At 35.0% G+C, this 22,177-nt stretch overlaps 1 protein-coding gene across 2 annotated transcripts in view; it reads right to left on the bottom strand.

The window, feature by feature from the left end:
• PDCD10 (programmed cell death 10) overlaps positions 1-22,177 on the bottom strand; it is a 39,507-nt gene that overhangs the window by 8,605 nt on the left and 8,725 nt on the right. For both annotated transcript variants that reach the window (XM_082654977.1, XM_082654978.1), the window contains 4 exons: positions 14,628-14,838; positions 7,060-7,113; positions 2,186-2,303; positions 889-1,015 (listed from right to left, as the gene is read on the bottom strand). In XM_082654977.1, the coding sequence (XP_082511103.1) occupies positions 889-1,015; positions 2,186-2,303; positions 7,060-7,113; positions 14,628-14,723 (395 nt within the window). In that variant the 5' untranslated portion in view covers positions 14,724-14,838. The remainder of the gene's footprint in view (positions 1-888; positions 1,016-2,185; positions 2,304-7,059; positions 7,114-14,627; positions 14,839-22,177) is intronic.

Genomic DNA, 22,177 nt, shown 5'->3' on the forward strand with positions numbered 1-22,177 from the left:
TTTTGCAATGTGAATTACACGGAATACTCTTCCCCTGAGAAGTATGCTAATATTTATTCCAAGGCAGCCTCTTTCAGCTTTTTAAAGATACAATGTATGATGCAGCTTCTTCCAGAAAAAGATCTGTGCTAAGTTCTTCCTTTCTAGCAATTTCTACCTGTGGTTTCACCAAAAGGTTGCATTGATAGTGCCACTACAGTTATTCCCGGCTTTCTCTGTCTTCTACCCATTGAGGCTGAAGAAAATTATCTGACTCTTTAGTTTGAAAATACTTACCTAGAAATTATGCTTGGAGCTTCCCCCTCATTCCTCCGCCCTCTCACCCCCGAGGAGAGTGCCCCTGGGTTGAGGCACTCGTGCCCCTGCTTGAGAATGACCCTTTTTGCTGCTGCCCATCAACCAGCCTCCTGGCCTCACACAGTTCTCAGCCTTTTTTAACCTACATCCCAAAGGCAAGGATTTTTGGAGGTTCACCATTTGGTCAACATTAGAAAGTGCTATTTATCACTAAGGGTACATACATTATTATGCTAATGACTTGTACCATTTCTGAAATAAAAACCAATATTGGTATCCTCTGTTATCAATCTCTATAATTTATCCAACTCCTCTCTTCACTTTAATCTGACATTTACATTTTTCCATTTCTCACGAAGTTCAAACTGCATTCCAGTTTTATGCACATTTCACTGTTTTTAAACATTCTAAAAAAATGTTACTGTACTCAGAAGCCAAAGGCACAGTTTAGAAGTTAATAATAAAAATGCAGCAATTAAAATTTTCAATTTTTTAATTTCAATTTAATATCATACCAAAGTAAAACATAAAGAATGAGTGGTTCCTTTGAAGTACTTAAAAAAAATAAGAACCAAACAAAAAATTGCTTACTTGATTGTCTGCAGAAACCTCACTCTGTCATTGATCTCATCTGGGATCTTACTGAGAATTTGTTTAAGTGCTCGTGCCTTTTCGTTTAGGTCCTGGAATTCTGGCTCCGGTCGTTCAATCATATACTCTGATAAAATACATAATAAAAAAAAATCATGCAACTTGCTGCCAAATTCAAGTCTAAGAATTTCCAATGTGTTGGTCAAGGAGGTGGGGGGGGAGGGGGGAGATAAAGGCCAGATAATTAGGGAAGACAAGGTTGCAAACCAGAAGTCATTAGCGTTCAACTTAGTTCTGTAATTATATTAGGGCTCCCTCCAAATAAAATATCAGAAAATGAAAGACTGAACATTTTCAATTTGGGGTAAATGGAAACCCATGAAACCTTAAAAATTAAAAAGATTAATAAATAAATAAATAAATAAAAATTAAAAGGGAGGCCTAATCAAGTTTTTCAGGACTTTCAAGCTAAATTTCACAAGGAAACCTTAAAGTAAGTAATATTTGTAACAAATACAATGGCAATGGGGAAAATGAGTTTAATAAAAACCTCTATACTGAATGTACTACCAGATTCATTACAGACTTGGAAACATTACAACTCTACCAACTCTTCAATAAACTCAGCCTAACAGGCTACAGATGCTCAAATCTAGAATAATGATGAGGACTTTCTCATAATTTATGGAATCAGTTAAAAACATCTACATCTACTTTTGTTCTCCCTTAATAAACATGGGAAATTATACCTCTATGTTTTTCTAAATTAGTGGGAACTGAATTTAATTCAGTTAAACTAAATTTAACTGAAACCCATTTCTAATTATTTAAAAAAGCAAAAATGTGAAAAGAGGCCAAAAGGATGATTATTACATTGTTCTCTCGAATCTGTGTTTGAAAAAAAAATACGCAATACTGAAGTTTAAAAAGAAGAAACTCATTATTTTCAAACTGGTATTTGCATAAAGTCAACACAAAATAAAATAACCATTCCAAACAGCTTGTCTCTTGGTGAAACTAGAACTCATCAAACATATTAATCAGTAGGGGAAAAAATTAAAGCATGCAGCATAAACAAATGCTTTACTTCAAGTAATTAAATCTGACAAATATAAAATAAAAATAAGAACTACATTTCTATTTTATATGGGTTTATTTTTTCCCACTTTCAAAACAATAGCAATAACAATAAGAGGGAAGGGAGAAGGGGAGGAAGTCCCTTTTATCAAATAAGAAAGATCTGGAGGAAAAGCTTTTCAACAACTGTAAGGAACTAAACAAGACTCTTTCTGATTACCTTCTACATCATCAGCTGCCATTCGAAGAAGAGACTCTGTGAAGTTGACTTCTACACTTTTTTTCTCTAAAATTTTCATAATGATGTCTTGTGTGAGTCCTGGATTTTCTTTTTCAGCCTATAAGAAAGAGGAAGCTAGTTTTGAAATATAGAAACTAAATCAGCATTTCAAAGCCAAAACCTAATTGTTTAGAACCTGTTGGGACCTCCTTAAACTGATCAACTTATAAATAAGAGCAGAAATCTTTGCAAAGCAGGTGTCGTGATGGCACTCACTTATGTTTGGGTACAGCTTGTGCACCCGTAACTTCTTATTACAGACACGGTCCCATTTTCCATTTCAACATAAATTATTTAACATTTCCTACTTCTCATTTACACTCTCTTGCAATTAAACTAATAACAAACGTAGAAATAAAGATTATATATATACTGGTAGTTCTTCAATTACTTTTTTCAATAGATTAAAGACACTGAAGATTTTTAGCTTTTTTAGCTATTTCGACTTGAGGATCAAGCAGTAACTCATCTCACAATATTTTTTTGCAGATTCTTTACATTTAAATTAACAGAGTGTCACGAAAAACAAAACAAAACAAAAAAATAACCCGTCTTTTGGAGGTTTTGTTTTGTTTGCGGTACGCGGGTCTCTCACTGTTGTGGCCTCTCCCGTTGCGAAGCACAGGCTCCGGACGCGCAGGCTCAGCGGCCATGGCTCACGGGCCCAGCCGCTCCGTGGCATGTGGGATCTTCCCGGACCGGGGCAGGAACCCGCGTCCCCTGATCGGCAGGCGGACTCTCAACCACTGTGCCACCAGGGAAGCCCCTTTTGGAGGTTTTATTGAAGCTATGTGATCCCTTAACTACATTCCCACACAACGATTTTCATTTCCTATTTTTGCAGCAAGAGTATTTCCTTCACTAGCTTTCAGAACATCATTAATCCTTTTACTACCTCCTGAGCTTGTTTCACTAATGAGTTTGCATTGATTCGATGTTACTTACACTCTCTACGGTACTAAAATCTTCTAGTCATTTCAAGATTGAGCGTAAAGAGTTCTGAGTTTACCAAAGTTAATTTTCGAGATTTTGGTTTTCCCTTGTAATTCTGTCCCATTTTATTTTAAAAAATTTTATAATCACATTCTGTTTCTTTTAGGATGCCTGCCAATTTTAATCATTATGCTGCTGATTTCCTATCTTTTTTGCCCTGATATTAAATAGCAAACAGAAACACAACTTATGATCTATCAGATAGCAATCTATTTGCTTCCTGATGTGCCAATTATGTTTAACCTCTGTCTCCTCAATCTGGTATCACTGCAGATTCAGCTTTATTTGGTTCCTATTGCTCTTCACATTATAACAACTTTTGCTTCTCATTAATTTCAAGTACCAAAAACCGAAAGGTTATGGAATGAAAGGAGAAAAAATATACACATTTATCTCAATCCCGGGACCATTTTAACTGCTGTCAAATGCTATACAGGAAAATCATTTTGATAGTTGATTAATAATAATAAAATATGTCCTACTGAATTCCGTTTCTTTTATAACCTGTTTTGATTTTTCCTCTCATGAATATATTTAAGGAAGAATCTACTTTAATAAATAAGATTTGCCATTAAAAGCAAAGCTGTACAAATGTGGCTTAAGACGGTATCAACATCATTAATCTGGTAAACTGCCACAAAATAACATATAGTATACTAATTAAATAAGCCACTATTTGATAACAGTGGTTTATCTTCTCTAAGTAGCATTAAATCTACCTACATAATGAATTATCTTGGAAAGCAGGGGAGCATTCTCTATGTGCTTCCAGAGAATGCCAAAAGAAAAATAATGCCTCTCTGATTAAGTTATAATAAGCTACTGAAAGAATTAAATGCTGAAAGCCTGAGAACAAAGTTTTCAATACCAAGTTCGTTTGCAGTTCCCAAATGCCAAAGCTGGAGCATTACAGAGTTCTTACAGAGGTCCCTAACTTTCTTGTTCACAGTGCTCTTAGTACCAAAAGAAATACCTAACAGTGCTGCGTATTAAGTAAAGTACAAACAACTTAATGAATACTTACATCCTAACAACTTAGTAACCTTTAAAATTACATGAATTGAAAGAAAAATATTTTATTTTATTCTTAAATAACCACAATCCCTAACGAGACGTGTGCACCTGTTGGGCACTGCACAGTTTCTCAAATGTTGGAATTAGACCCTTCCACCCTCATTTCCTGTTGTACATTGATTTTCTTGTGATATTTGCATTCTATCAATAGCAGTGGCCAAAAGTCCAGTTTCACAAAGATATGACATCATTGAAAGGAACGTAGCCCAATCAAATATGCTGAAGCTGCAAACTATTTCAGGAGAGTCATTCACACAGTGTCAACCTAATGTTGAGTATCACTGTGTTCCTTCAAATTTTTAAAATATCCCACGATGCCACTCTGAGTTTGCTGCATGGTCCTGGAGTGCCTCGGCACATACTTTGGGAACAGTAGTCTAGCACCTTAGCTATTTTTTTTTTAATCTTAAAAGCCTTAAATTTAATCAGTGACTCTAGTTGACAAAACAAATATATCTACCCTTAAATCAGAGACTCTATCTATACCTTCAAGATATCCCTCAGAATACAACCTTAAACTCTGCTGTCCAACTTTTCTGAAAAATCCAAGAGTGAGAGGAAACTATCCCAAAGGCAGTTAACATCCACTCTTGTGGAGCAATGATTCTCAACACTATCAGAACTTCCCAGAGGGAAGAGGAATCAACAGCAGGATAGATATCATAAAAGACAATATTAACTAGTATTGTTTTATCTTTGGAAAAATTATTTTAATCCTTTTTCTCCAGATAACAAAACTAGATATTAAAGCTTGATAAATATTACTGTTGTTGTGGACCAAGAACTGGAAACATGAATATATATATATGGATATAAATATGGATATATGGCTGGGCAAGAAACATGAAACAAGGTTTTTTAAATCTTTTTCAAATAAGTTATAGTATAAAAATTACAAAAATCTTAAACTTTTTAATGCATGTCCTCCTTTAAAGTCATTTGAAATTCTAACAAATTAAATATAGTAATTAAGAATAAATCAATGCAAAACTAATATATTTTCCTCCAAATAACTTCCACTATCCCCAATTAAGAATCAGTGGCGTGGATAAAATTACCCATGTATTAAGCCAGATCTATAATAATCACAAACTTTAAACACAGTTTGCTTTTTAACTGTACTTTAGAGTTAAAACATCAGCTTATATATAAAGATACTATAAGAAAGAGCTTAATGAAATTCATTATTTTATCTCTTTTATGAATGTCATTGAGTATATACCATATACTACTTCAGAGAGGGTCTTCTTTATGAGGACACACAGGAGAAATTTCTCTCTGTTCCTGATATCAGAAAAGCTAAAAAACTGACTTTTGCCTTATCGATACTACAGTGTGCAACAGATCACTTTTCCTTCTTTTCTTTGGCCACAAAGATGCTTAAAATAGTCCCCATCCTGCCTCCCTAATGACCAAATATACCCTTCCAAACCACACTGATACTTAATGGAAAGAAGAAAAAAAACCACTAAGGATGGTGCTGCTTCACTGATTCTCTTCATTAACCCAATGATTTGGCAGGATATATTCTAATGAAATTAGTATGTATGTGTACACAGGCACTGCATTTTAGAGTATTAAACAAATCAAAATAGCTCTAATCCAACACACACAATGTAATTTCTTCTAGTGAAATACGCAGATGTCTAATGACATTATTTGTGCTATCAGTTAAGAGTGGTATCAATAAACTAATCTTTGCCATAAAAAGAAATCAAGCTGGATGGATTTATAGTTTCAACTCCAATGAGACTCAACTGTAAACTTCTTCTAGATTTAAACATTAAAATACCTTCCTTGAAATATAACTTGTTTTAGCTATTGATGGGAGCAAGCACACAAAAAGTAAATAAAAATTAAGACTTTGGGTGTCTTGATATGTATTTAGGATGGGATGGATTAATTTTTATATGAAAGACTGTACCCAATATGTAGAGTAGGGTCGTCCAATAAATATAATGCAAGAAACAATGAGGAGCCTATGTAATTTTAAATTTTCTAGTAGCCACATTAAAAAGTAAAAAGAAAAAACATGTGAAGTTATTTTAAGAGTACATCCAAAATATTACCATTTCAACATGTAATCAACATAATACACTTATTACTGAGTTGTATACATTCTTTTTTTTGGTATTCACCTTCAAAATCTGGTGTGTATTTTATACCTGGAGTACAACTCAATTTGAACTCGCTGTATTTTAAGTGCTCAACAGCAACACATAGCTAGTGATTATCAATTGAACATCTCAGGTCTAGAGACAATGAAAAAATTCATTCGAGTGACTCAGCTGTATATTCTCAAAATATCCTTAATCTGACATACACAGAGCTCTTATTTCCCCACTCAAAAATACCGTTTTATACTTACGTTCTATAGGTAAACAATATGAAGAAAATCTTTGAGTTATAACTTTATAAAAGTTTTAATAAGTCAAATAAAACAGAATTTAAAAATATACTCTAAAGCTAAACAGAGAACACTCTGAAGAAGTCAGTTTCAAAAGCACGAAGTGACAAAAGCTGAATGCGAAGGAAACAGCGCCTGTTCCAGCTCACTCTTTACAAGTGTTTTAAGCTTTAAAGAGTACACTAAAACAAGCACAAGATGACTGAAAAGATTTTCACTAAAAAACCAAACAAAACAGGTTTTCACTAAAAAAATAAAGAAATAAACTGGCAATTATCACATGGTATTTAGATTTATATATAACATACTTTTTAATCATAATAAATTATCTGCATCTCACCTTAATGAAAGCCGCTCTCAGTGTCTGAGCTGCAGACAGATTTACTCGTTCTAGCTGCAATGAAAATTTTAGATCATTATTAACATCGATTTTCTTGGAAAAAGCACATTTCTGATATTTCATTCTGTAGTAATCACATTGATATGTTCATCGATTAACAAAAATACTTGCTAATGATTCTAAATCACCATAATTCTTCAAACAGACAGGCAATCTAAAATTTTCATTAAAATCATGAAAAATTAAGGCATGTATATCAGTCTCTTAATTTATTCCTTTTAAAAAAATACTGTACCTTAAAGATAGATTTATTTTAAGATAAGCACAGAATACAAAATAACATTAAGTCCCTATAGAAAGAATAAACATATTCACTTAAATTTCTGAAAACAGGGAGGGTTCAAGATTAACTCTCAGTGCTCTGTTGCAAATACATGGCAAATTATGTGTGTACTGACTATAAAATGACCAAAACAAAGAAAATATCTATTACTTAAGATTCTTTGTATTTACTACCGTACTCTTTTAAAATTGCTTTTCAATTCCCTCAGTCAGGCATTAAACTGAGATTAATCTTTTTATTAATTAGCAAATAGCACTGATAAAAGGTTTGACAGTTAAATTGAAGACTGTGGATCATCTGGATTTCAGAGATGCTTTTATCTGTCCTCTATTTTTTTTTTTAACCAGGATTAAAAAATGGTTACCTAAAATCATGAATCAAAAGTTCAAATGCTTTTAATTCTTATGTCGAATGTGTAAGGTTTACAATTCTGAAAGATAAATGTCCTTATTAGACACTATATAAGTTGCTTTTCAGTGAGCTGAAGGCATGCAATTTCATTAAAAAACTCCATTTTTTGAAGAGTTAACTGCCAGGCTTAAAATAACTAGCTTCAGTTAAAATCAGATTTCCTTAGTCCCTAAGAATTAGGCCAGTTAACTCAATCAAACTCAACATAAATATTTTTTATTTGGGACAATATTAAATGTTCAAAAACAATGCAACCTTCGTAGATTTTTATGCAAGTAGAATATTTCTGCAAAAATCTTATGATTATATATCACATCATACAATAAATATTCCTTTCAATTCCTTAAGGCAATGAAAATGTTTCCCTTTATAAATGACATACACACACACACCCCTAATGAATCTCCAACAGTTTAAATCAATTTATTTTCTAAACAAGATAGAAATGCCAAGAACCTTATCTCCTTACGAGTTATCACCTTAAGCAAAAGGCAAAAACAACAAAATCTGCCAAATAATTTATCTCCAAAAATAAACAATGGGCCATTTAATTTAGTATTTAACTTGGCTTCTACAAATCTTGTAAAATCTAACATTGCCCTTGTGGGTCAAAGGAAAGACACAAGGGGACCCAGGTAGGCAAAAACAGCAAATAAGCAACTACATAAGATAGGTATATTAATTAATGAAGGTATATTTCCCAAAATTAAAATTTTCTTCTTCGAACCAAATTCATTTAATCACAATAAATCCCAATGAACAGTAAAATAACAATACAGCTCTTCTGATCTCAAGTTCATGTTGTGCAAGGGAGGCAGGGGCCGACAGCAGGATGAGTGTTTCCTCCCAGATAGGAACCCATTTCCTTGTTCGGGTTACACCACCCTCTGACCTCTTCTGACAAGTCAAAGGTCTGAGTCAGATGTGTGCCTTCAAGTACTGGCATTATTAACTCATTCTGTACTGCCCTGACTGGTATGTGAAATGGTCAAGGGAAGTAAAAGAGGCCCCAAAAGTCGGTGAAGAACTATAAAATTGGTCAAGACAGACATCTACATCTCTAGATTTCTAGGTTAAGTTTACACACACACACACACACACACACACACACACACACACACACACACACACACACACACACACACACACACACACACACACACACACACACACACACACACACACACACACACACACACACACACACACACACACACACACACACACCCCCCTTAGGAAAGACAGAAAGGTCAGACTTAACATACTGAATCAAATCTGTGAGCTGTGAAGCACCTGACCAGAACTCTGCTAGGAGTCATTTGGGGATACATTATTTACCCACAACATCTTGCAATAAACCCACTGGGCTTTTTTACTCATATGATATCAACACTGCCCAGGAAGTACCAGGCACAGAGGCACATACATACATTAAAAAAATATTCTGAATGAAACTTAATCTTTCATCCATAAATTTATCTAAATTGTTCTTGAATCTATTTATAATTTCAGCCTGTAATACTCAGGTAGCAAGATATGTTTATACATGCCCTATTAAAAAGTGCTTCTATTTTAGGCCTCTTACATGTGATAGATGATTTCATAATAAAATCATGTTCATCTTACCTGTACCTTTCATGACAGTATCAGGTTCTGGTAATATACTAATAAAAGCTACCATTTACTAAGCACATATTATGGACTATTATATAGAGTATTTTTATAGAGAGTATCTCTAATCCTCATAATAAATCTGTAACTAGCTATCAGCATCTCCATTTTACACAGGAGGAAACTCAGTTTGCATAAATTTACCCAACATAAAACAGCTAATAAGTACAGAGACAGGATTCACACCAGATCTGTCTGGTTCCAAAACCCATACACAAGCCACTCATGCTATCCTGCCTCCCCGTACGCACCCTTTCTGGACTGGAGTCTAACCTATTACTGAATCTCTTCAGCTACTTAAGAACAAACAAAGTCCTGAGTTTCTACCATGTGAGATAAGTCAGTGTGAGAGATACAAAGAAATAGACTATAGTCCTGGAACCCCAGAAGATTAATTTAAGTAGGTAGCTACATGGAAACTGATGGGATCACTGTCAGCTAAAGTACAAAGGAAAGTACGAAGGTGAGATCTGAACTGGTCCTTGAAGAATGTGGTCCCTTAAAATCATCTTCCTTAGTGTTTCTTCAGGGTAACACAAGGGGGCGTAATGATATTATGTCAGTTTGGAACAGACAAATAATATCCACTTTGTTTCCAATACTTTTACTAATGGGTCCAGTATTTTTCCAACTTTTGGGATAATGGTCTTTGACTAGGGTATGTTTAAAGAGCCAATGCAATCATTTTTCAGTGGTACCTGATAGTGCATACACCATGTTTTAAGTCCAAAGAAGGAGGGGGCATATGATAATGGATACTGGGACATGGAGAGGCACTCCTGGGTCTCTGCCATGTAGAACTTCTACATCACAAGTAAAAAGAGTTAAAAAAAAAAAAAAAAAAGAGAGAGAATCAGGGTGAGAGAAAAGGGCGCATAACATTTCCCCTCACCTAAAGAGAGGGAAGTGCAACTGGAGGGAAATGACAGGCTGGGTGAGCCCAACATTAAGGTCTCACCCCAACCTCACGTTCTGCCTACTCTCAGTTGTGTGAACTCCTCCTGCAACTGACTCTTCATAGATTTTGAGAGCACTTAACTATTAACTAATTGCAAACTTGTCAAATTTAACTTTCTGGGTCATTTATAAAAATATTTTAAAAGCTTGTAACTAATTCTGATTCCACAAAGAGCTCATTTATTATCTTGCTCCCTCCAGAAATATCAGTTCATTCCTATACTTTATTTTCTAGTTTCAAGCTGTTTCTTAAACCCGTAATTATAAAAAATATATCCACTTAACCCTTTGGTTGCTCAAGTTTTAAACAGTCTTGCATAAAATCTTTCAGAAGTTTTTTTGTTTTGTTTTGTTTTTTAGGTCAAAATAATTAATTAGTTGGTTCCAAATTGTCTATAAATCTCGCTTCCTCAAAATTAGGTATATTTTCCACATGCTGATATCCCTTACCCTTCTTCCCACCCTCCCCCCCACCCCCACGAAGATTATTGATCATATTCTTTAAAAAGAGTTAAACTGAGCCAAGAATAAAAAGAATAAAAACTCCACATAACACCTCTTGTGATTCAAATGATAATGAGGTGAGTTAGGTCAAAAAAAGGAAAAAAAAGAAAAGCCAGAAGAAAAACAGAAGTAGATGGAATCAAGAGGCCACCCGTTAAATTTTACGAGTCCACAGAGAAGGCAAAATGCAATCATCTGTTTTGTACAGATTGATATTAAGTCCAGTAACTGGTGTTAAAAGTTCCTGGCGTTGCCAAGTTGTCTGGCAAAAAGGTAACCAGAGCCATCTAACTAGTATAAAAATATTCCACTAAAACACTGCCTACAAATATGCAAAACTCTAGGGTATGATCGCAATTTTGTCAGAAAATTATGTGGAAGACTCAATAGCTAATACTTACTACTAATAGTACATGCCTGGTATTATTCTAGGCATTACAAAACATCAACTCATTTTATTTCCCAGAGTTGTGAGTATTAAGTAAAATTGTTTATCCTCATTTTGCAGATTAGGAAACTAAGACAAGATTATATAGCATAGTAAGTGGCAGAGGAATAAATCAAATGCAATGCAAAATATTAACTATGATGGCTTCTCGATGGTGGGATTGCAGGTGAAACCCATGCCTTCATTGTGGAGAAGTGTATATTTACTATGCTCAAAATTTGAGGTTTGATTTTTTCAATAGGAAAAATTATATTTATAATTATATTTCACCTTAGAACGTTCCTTTAAAGTCATAGGAAAAGAAGATACATGATATGTCTTTTCCTGGAATGAAGAACTGAACCATATATCTTTCCTCCTCCATATACAAAGAATCAACAAAAGATAATACAGTACATAAAAACCTGATCTAAGACTTGGCATGAGGTTTCTATAAACTCATTATTCCATCATGCAACCAGGACACCTATTTCACAGTACATTTACAACACATGCAATATACTTGGACTCTGAACTCTGCAGCAGCTGATTAAACGAGAAGCTTACTCCTCAGCTGTGCTGGCATAGCTTCATTAAGTTTAGCAAGCATCTAGGTCCCAGAATGCCATAAATAACTTTCCCCTATGAGCTGCAGTAACAGTACTAAAATTTCCCCAGGTGTAAGGATGTCCTACTACCTAAAAATCTGTTCTGCAAAATGACTTCCGGGCTACCATTGTTACTATTATGAATGTAATGTTAAGGTGAGAATGCAAGCTTTTTAACTCTCACAGTACACTGTGGATAAAACTGAGTGAATCAATTTAGCTTCAGAGTAAAACTTTACCCCTACTGTGGTGCTATTTTCTGTAAAATTAATTTGACATCCATTTTATCTTTAAATCTGCAAAGCAGAGAAAAACAGAGGCAAACTAAACTCTAATTTCCCCATGACTATTTATAGAAAAATCCATGTTTGAACTATAGTTAAATATTGTTTAACTGATTAGGTATCTTATTTAAGATGGTACATTAATACACTAGAATGTCAGAGAACAATGCTAGTATTTAAAAAAGAAAAAAGCTTGATACCATGACGTTAGATCAGTAAATTCAATGTGAGAATTAGATCCTGACAATTTAACATAGTATCTCTCAGTCGGCCTCATCCAGACATTTCATTTTCAAATTTCACTTCTAACAATTAGTTCTTGAAGCAACTATAAATCATTTGTCAACATGTTCTAATTCTGGGCCCATTAACCCATGTATGTTTTCAGATCTCAGATTTCTGGAAGAGATTTACTAGTCACTTCATAGCCATTTCTTTTTCTTTCAAATTAATTTTTTGTACACATGAATCAATTTTTTGTACACATGAATCAATTATAAGAGGTATACTAGTATTAATCCCAACAGTTCATTTTACCAGAATCCCACATCTTTTATAACAGTTTTCCAAAGTCAAGATTCAAATAAAATCATTTTACCATATGTAGGAAAAGGTCACTCAAATTGTTAGGAAACAAGCTTTTCTCATTCCTCCCTCATTAACCAGAGGATCAAATTGAAGTTCTGCAATGTAAATTGCCCTCCCTTCAAATAAAGACTCAAAATACCAGATAAATACAGAAAATGCCCTCAAACAACTTGATCCAATAGCCTACAGAGTTAGCTATATAGACATGAAAAGAGGGAGCACCTCTGGGTGGAACTGTCATGATGGTTCTTGAAGAACATGAGAAGTTCAAACACTAAATGTCAAGATAGGTTACTCACCTACCGTTCAGTGACCCTCTCCTTACCTCATACCTGGTACAAGAATAATTAAATAGTTAATAATGTATTTGCTTAAACATCTGTGTTCCCTACAACTCTTGGGAAGAAGTATGCCAACTTTTTCTTCTCCATATCTCCAGACCCTTGCTGAGTACTTGACAAATTAACAGTTGGCATTACATTCACTGAACAGCACTGAAGCACTTGCTTCCAACAATAACTGTAGTCTTGCAATGGCTGGGTAAAGTGTTAGAACAAAATGGCAGAATTACTGGAGCATTGGCTACAGCCGCCAGAGATGGATATAACCAGCCCTAAAAGAGTGCCTCCAATGCTACCACGGTAGCAGGATAATAGGGACAGGTTTTCAAAAGATGCCTCCTCCTTGCTTCCTCTTTAGTAAACTTCTCAATTTCCTAACCACCCAGCTAGGTGTGGTCACAAATCTAAACTTTTGCCAATGAGATGTAAATGGAAGTCTTATGTAGGACTTGCAAAAAGGTTACTTTAAGGAAGCTGAATCAGCTGGAAATAACTCCCCACCCCTTGCTCCACTTTTTACCCCTTCTAGACAACAACTTAAGACAAAATAGCAGCGGCCATCCTACATACTGAAGTGACCTTGATAATGGAAGCCAAGCACTAGGATGATGAAACAGAAGATAGGAACCTGAGTTTCTGATGATACTGACTCATAATACTACTACTCCTGGACCACTTACTTCCAGAATTTTTTATGTAAAGAAATAAACTTTAAAGCAAAATAATTTCACATATCAGGATATCAGTTCACCATTAAAAGGAGGGGAGTAATTATCTCTAAGGAACTTCCAGTTCTAAAATTCTCTACATACCTTAGCATGTAAACTTAAAAGAAAAACCTAAAATGTATTGGTATTATTAAGTCCTGGAAAATTCCTCAAATAAAAAAGCAACTATATATTCTCTAGATACGAAGAATGGTATCTTCCATTTATCAGTAAAATTATGTTTGTTGCTACTGACTATAACTCATTAGGATATTTTTGTGCCTGCTCTTCTGGCTGCCTAAAATGTGCTACTCCCCAACTCTTCAACACTCTAACCCTATTTATCTCTTTCAGATGTTAGCATATATGTCTCTTTTACCAGTGAGGCCTGGCCCCTAAAGTAGGTCCTACCTGCTATTTTATTTAACACACTTAAAAAAAAAAAAAAAAACTTCCTAGCACTTACCACAATTTTTCATTTATATAATTACTTGTATTCTTTTGTTCAATGTCTCTCTCTCCCCCACTATAGTGAAACCTCCAGAGGAGGAACAAAATGTCAGGGTTTTTCCCTCGATATTTTATGTCCATGCCTGGCACAATGCCTAACACACAGATGGAGTCCATTTATGTAAGTACTTATTATACGAAGGAACAAACGAATGAATAAATGAAGCAAGCATTAAGGAACTGCAGAGATCATATGAAGCAATGTTTACTCACTTACCTCATTAAACACAGGATACATGACTGCATAGAGGGGCATAGAAACCATGGAAGTGGTCTCAGCTTCATTCTTCATCTCTTCCATTGTCATCCTCATTCAAAAGCCAACTACAGTAGAAAAAGCAGTGCTAAAATGCAGAGGAATCTTCATTCACTGCAGCCTTTCTTCTCTTTTTTGTGATAAAAGAACAGGGCACAAAACATATGCTGACCTGGTTAAAGGGGACGAAAGAACAGAGATTTACTACGCTAGAATTAACAATAAAAAATTAAGGTGTTTAACATTTTCATTAAAATTCTTTTGCTAATTGTTCATTGATTTTTGTCACCTAAAAAATAACCAAAACATAGCAAGCATCAAAGATTTAAGGCAAAATTTTACATTCTACCAAATGTGATCTATTTGGGAAAAAAATTGACCTAATTTATTAATTAAATAATTCACTTAATATTATTTAATTTTGCCAGTGGCATTTTTTGAATCTTTGTCCAAATCTGACACAGAGACTAAGAAGAAAAACCCAGACACTGGTAGTTTGGAAATAAAATATTGAGAATTCAACAATATAAGAGAGAAATTTTGCTTTGAGGAGTTGAAGAAATGTGTTGCTTTTTAAGAGAAAGCAACTGTACTTAATTCCTTTGCTAGGCTGAAATATGAGCCTAATTATAAGGTGAGAGAGTAACAGTAGTAACATACCTGTATATTAAATGATATACATGTTAAACAAAAAGCCATTAATTTTGAATAATTTCTACCATTTATAAAGCATTTTCAGATTATAAAACACATTTCACATGCATTTAGTCCTAATAACTTACCTTAGAGTAACTGTCATTCTAATTTTACAGATGAAAATGTAGACTCTGAGATGATAAATAACTTGCCAAAGATCACACATGCAGAGGCCTGTGACTTGATCCCTGTGCTCTGAATACAGATCTGACACTCCCAAATCAGAAAATAAAGTATGAAGTGAAAACCCAGAACCTCATCTACCCAGGAAAATGCCCAGAAGTTATTCATTCACTGAATAAATAGATGTTTAGCACTTACTACATGCAGGATACAATGGGGGATGAAAAAGGTGTGGTCTTAATCATTAAAACATTATCTGAGCCAGACTGTGGAAGACCTAAGCAGTTTGAAAGCTACAAAGGCCAGTACTCATAGCTTTAAAAACTTCCAATAACCTGTCCCGTTTGAGAACTGCTTACTATTCTTCCATTTATCCCTACCAGTGAAGGGGAACTCAACACTTACAAAAACAGTTTAGCCTTATTTCTGGTAGTTCTAAACATGGAAAGTCTTTCCTGTTTCTGAGCTTAAATCTGCTCCCTGACTTCACAGAACCAAATAAATAATAAATAAAAGGAAGAAAAGGCCAATTCCTAAATTTTATTCTATAGGACAAGAGAAAATCATTACCTAATGAGACAATTGGTACTTAAGTAGACTGCTTTGGTCACAGCATTAAGGAAAGAATGGAGGAACAGAAGTTGAAGGCAAGGAAAACTTAAGAAATCTGGTGCATCTAGATCAACAGGACCTGAATAATAAGCAAGAGCAAGCAGATAAATATCAATTCTGGCCCTGCTGTTCCTATTTGATTTCTTAATAAGCCATTTGGTAATCTGCTTTTCCACTTAAAAATTAACTGTGAATACCTTTTCATAATAAACTTGGAATAAAGAAGAGGGGCTGAAGTGCTGTCAAAATGAAAATGATGGATACTGGATGTACAGTATAAGTAGTAAATAAAAAGCATCAGTATCTATGAAAAAAGAAAGTGAAAAATAGCAGTACAGGGCCAACAACAGAACTTGAAGAGCTATTTCATTTTTTTTTTTTTACCACATCAGTACAATACCACAGTATTGTACCACATCAGAAAATTTTCACTTAAAATATTTATGATTTAAGTCAACTGTCTCTCCCTCTGTATATATACATTTATTTTTATACATATAAATATATATATTTATTTCTTGCTTCTTAAACTAACTTTACAGGACTATCAGCTACTATTTGTCATCAAAAAGATAATATTATAGCAACATTATGGGCTACATAGGTGGCTGGCCCACTCCACACTTAACCACCTTTTTAAATATTGTTCCTATGGGAAAATGTTCCAAAGAACCAATTTACATCTGGCCTTTTCAGAACACACGTTCACAAGCTGGGGCCAAACAGTTTCATCAGTGTTTACATGAGATTAAAAATCAACAATTCCAATAAGGCTTTTTAAATATTAAATTGTTCTGCCAATTTTAATTCAACTTCAAGTTAAAATATGCTGTCATTCCTTCTACATGCTTCTTCATTTGAAATGGTTTAATGGACAACCTGCCAATTACTCCAAGCCACTCCAATGCCAAACTCAGTCTTAGGAGTTTCTGCCCTGCACTACCCAACCAACCCACAGGAGTCTGTTCATTTAAAGAACTATACTTGGGTGTATCTTAAGGCTCAGAATCAGCATTTCCTGAAACAGCCTCACTTTACTCCATCTGGGCACAACAGAGCCAAAGCTATTTACTCACAAATAAAATGAGTGAACAAAGGGAAGTTCTTGGTATTGATGTATGCAGTTCTTGGGGAGAAACAGAAGCTTCCTAAGTAAAGTAAATTCTACACTTAAAAAATATTTGTAGGCAGGTCTATCTGTCTTGTTTTTCTCTATAGTGAAATCTAGTACTTAGCCCCCTTACATGGTCCTATATTCTTATAATCCCTTTAATTTCTCTCCCTAAAGAGGGGAAGTTTTATTTATTTTTGTTGGCTCTCCAAACTGTCCATAATATTTAGCTAAAAGAAGTCTGTTTATTCTAGCAGTAAACAGAACCCATGAGTTCATGTTACAGTTTACAAGTGTAGTTCTTTTTTCCAATAGCCCTTACAGTCAGCATAGCAGGTACATAGTAGACACTTTATAAACGTTTGTTGAACGAATAAATCAGTGAGTTAAGAGATGGGCAATTTATAAGTTGAATCAGTCTTGCTAATACTTTTCAAATATCAAGGCTAGCAAAACAAAAACAGACCCAGAAATCTAAATAATTTTATTAACAAAGTCTGGACCCAGTTACATTTACCAGTTTTTACTTCTTTTGGCTATCACAAGCTCTTCCTACTATAGTAAGCTAAGAGAATATAAGCATCAGATAACTGCAAATAAAACCAGAATTCCAACAGAAATTTACATGAAAACCAAATAAAACCAAAGAAAATAAAACAGAGATTATAAATTCTAATGTCTCAATTTTATTAAGGCTACCAGGACGCGATCCTAGGGACATAACTGGTGTATAATTTAATAGTTCACAAAATTCTCAAAGTGCAAGCATCTCCAACATTGGTTAACCTTGCTTTACACATAAGAAATATCCAAAAAATCACCCAACTTTTAGCAGAAAGCAAAACTTTTCCTATGAGAAAGAGTGGAAGAGTGGTGCAGTTTCCAAATGTTGGATGACCTAAGGCATCACAATCACTTCAGGGCCTATTAAGAACACAAATCCCCAAGACTACTCAATCAGAATCTCCAAGAAAGGGTCAAGGAAGCTGTATTTTAACAGCCAGCCTAGATGATTCTTGTCAACAGAACCGGCTGGAAATCACTGGTATGGAAAGAACAGTGGCTAGAGTCAGAAAAAAGAGTTGCTAAGGCCAGTCTTGAGACATAGGTAAAATTAAGTTTGACTCAGTACCTGAGACAGGGTTTTTTGGTCCTGACTTTGTAGACGTTTCACTTAATCACTGACCTTGTTTCCTCATCAGAAACAGAAAGGGGTAAAAATTATATCATCTTAAAGGCCATGGTACTCTAAAATTCAGTGATAATAAAATTTTATTACTGGTATCTCCTAAAGGTTCCAAAGTAATCTCGTGGGAAATTTTTAAAAAAGAAAGAGATCTCATCAGATCTTAAAAAAATTCACGAATTCCAATAAGGAGATCCTCTTCAATAGTTGGTTGATTCAGGGTTTCAAATAACTGACAACCCCTTGCTTTCTCTTAAGCATCCGGCATCACGAATCACACCCAGAAACTGAATTTATTCCAAAGTGGGTATAGATCAGTCTGGCCAATTCACATAGCTGGAAAGGTGGGCATCTGATATCACAACCTACCTTTTAGGGCCTTCTCATGCCAAAATATTGTAGCCACTTCCAAACAAGAGACAAAAGGTTTAGAGGAGGAAGCTAGGAAAAAGGCAGGCAGAGGAACAGGGTAAGTAAGAGATCCTACTTAGACCAAAATGAGCTTGAACCTTCAGGATACACCTACATCTCTCTCCTTCCTCTGCAAATTATATTTTCTATAATTCAAGGTCCTCCATTCTAACAGTTTTCTTCTTGAATAAGGTAACATGGAACTCAATCTCCCTGAACATGCACTGCTGTCAGCTTAGTATTGATAGAATTTTGCATTTAGGGACCTCTAGGAACAATCTCTTCTTAATGGTAGGTGTAATATATTACATTTTGCCACTCTATCTGTTTACATGTATCAATTTTTTCTAGGCTTCTCCAAAATAATAAATGCACAATTTGTGCAGAGATATGTGAAAGGAGTGTAAGAACGATCTGAAAACATGGGCTCAAATTCTGTCATTATAAACCATCTTGTCTCTGAGCAAGTCACTTGACCTATTTATGCTTTAGTTTTTTAAGATGGACCAAAACCGAGCTGTATACTTGAAAGTGATATAATTAGACTGAAAGATGAAGTAATTTCTAAATCAAACCATAAAGCCTCTATATTAAATCACTTTAATTTACTAAGTTACTAAGCACTGTATTTTTGCACTTTTAAGTAACTATTTAAAGAAAGTATACAGTCTGCAAAGAATTATCACTTCACTGGAAGATCTGATCTCAGTCAGATTTGTAAAGGCACCTCCTCTGTTATACCACAATTTCCAGGAATCGGATACCACCAACTGTTTTTTTTAAAAAAACAAAAAAAAAACAAGATAAAAAAGATATAATCTCTAATATTTCTGTACACATGACTGACCAAACAAGCATTTCCTGAGTTATTAAGAAATAATAGAAGTTCTAACTAAAACAACATCTGAAAATTAAGATGTTTTTGAAAATAGGTAACACTGGCAAATTAGCACACAATGACCCACGAAGGAAAAATGCCTAAATGTAAAATTTAGCAATTTAACTCCATTTACTTTATCATTCTTTGTTAAACTCCATACAGCTTTCACAGACAAGTGTTCCTTAACTATTAAGCAGATCTGGTTCTAAACATATACTTATAAATCAGTCATTTAAAACTTACTGTTTATTTTTCTATAGAGGGTTAAGTGAGGGTTAAGGTTCTAAGAAAGACTTCAAAGTTCACAATGTTACCTAAAGGAAAACAGTAATAGGGCTGTTTGAATTATACAGTGCCCACCCCCACCAATCCAGATTCACTTACTTGAGGTCAACTGCGGTCCAAAAATATTAAATGGAAATTTCCAGAAATAAACAATTCATAAGTTTTAAATTGCTCGCCATTCTGAGCAGCATGACATAATCTCACACCCTCCAGCCTGAGACCCCCAACCATAGATATCGTCTGCTCCCAACATGCAACCATTGACATCATCATGCTTGATGATCCTCCTTCTGACGTATCATCAGAAGGTCAATAGTAGCCTAACACTACATCACAATGCCTACATCATTCACTTTGCTTCATCTTATCACTCAGGCATTTTATCACCTTGCATCATCACAAGGGTAAGTACAGTACAATAAGATATTTTGAGAGAGACCATATTCACATAACTTTATTACAGTGCGTTGTTATAATTGCTCTATTTTATTACTAGTTATTGTTAATCTCTTGCTGGGACTTCCCTGGTGGCCCAGTGGTTAAGACTTCACCTTCCAATGCAGGGGGTGCAGGTTCGATCCCTGGTCGAGGAGTTAAGATCCCACATGCCTCATAGTCAAAAAACCAAAAACATAAAACAGAAGCAATATTGTAACAAATTCAATAAAGACTTTAAAAATGGTCCACATCAAAAAAATCTTAAAAAAAAGTCTCTTGCTAATTTATAAATTACACTTTACCACACATATGTATGTATAGGAAAAAACAGTATATAGAGGGGATGGTACTATCTGAGGTTTCTGGCATCCACTAGGGGTCTTGGAACCTATAGCCAGAAAAAGGGAGGGCCTACTATACTTAGTCAACATTAACAGCACTGTCATTAGTGAGATAAGTGACAAGCATAGTGATTGTAGACCCAGACTCGATTGGAATCAATCCTGGATCTACTACTTACTAGTTCTGTGACCTGGGGCAAGTTATCTAACTTCTCTGTGTTACAGTTTTCTCATCTATGAAATGAGAATAACAATAGTATCTGTCTCTTAAGGTTGTAAAGATTAAACAAGTTATTACAGATAAAGTGTTTAGAACAGTACATGGAACACAGTAATTATTTAATATTAGCTATTATGATTAAGTACATTTTAATCTAGTATGACAAGATCTCTTTCTAGAGGTCAGGTCCGCTGTACAATCAACCATCTAGCCAGGAGAGTCAAGGACTCTTGAAAACCAGATAAATGGGGGAAGATAAGTGATTGTAAACCTTAGAACAGCAGAACTGTTTTGTTTTTCAAATAAATTCTTTTATCAAATCCTAAATGTGAGATAAAACACACTCAACTGTGCATTTATTCAATACATGTATTAAGTAATAACTATGGTTTACCAGCCCTTCCTCTCACAGGAGCCCTTAAACACCTCTCTCCACAATTTGAGAATCACTGCTCTAGGGACAATCACTACACAAGCATTATGAACAAAGCATCGTAAGAACAAAGGTGAGTGGTCCGAATAGTAAGGATAAGGACTGGCAAAAGATATCCGGACCCAGATTTTTTCCATAATTCAGATAGTTCCAGATTTCAATTTCTCACCAGTAAATTTATCTGTACTGTTGTCACATGCTCATGCATTTAAGAAACCTAAATGTTAAGACCCTAAAATTGGGGCTTCCTTGGTGGCGCAGTGGTTGAGAGTCCACCTGCCGATGCAGGGGACACGGGTTCGTGCCCCGATCCGGGAAGATCCCACATGCCGCGGAGCGGCTGGGCCCGTGAGCCATGGCCGCTGGGCCTGCACGTCCAGAGCCAGTGCTCTGCAATGGGAGAGGCCACAACAGTGAAAGGCCTGCGTACTGCAAAAAAAAAAAAAAAAAAAAAGACCCTCAAATTTTAAAGCGATAACAACCATTAGTATACATTACTATATATTATCTAGTCCAATCTCCAAATTTCACAATTTAGAAATAAAAGTCCCCAGAAATTCACATTAAGAAACTAGTCACAGATATTTTAAACAAATATGCAATTGAGCTACTATAACCTATTGTACAGGACATCTTAGTCTGCCAAACTGATCTACTTCTAGGCTCACCTGCCCTGCTCTTTGTGTCCTCCACTGGTCCTGCAGCTGAGAGCCAAGACCCCCAGACTCCACGCGGAGTGTTTGGAGATGGAAGCCAGTGGGAATGTGGCTCTGAT

Source organism: Grampus griseus, assembly GCF_964374135.1.
Source record: "Grampus griseus genome assembly, chromosome: 5".
Lineage (NCBI taxonomy): Eukaryota > Metazoa > Chordata > Mammalia > Artiodactyla > Delphinidae > Grampus > Grampus griseus.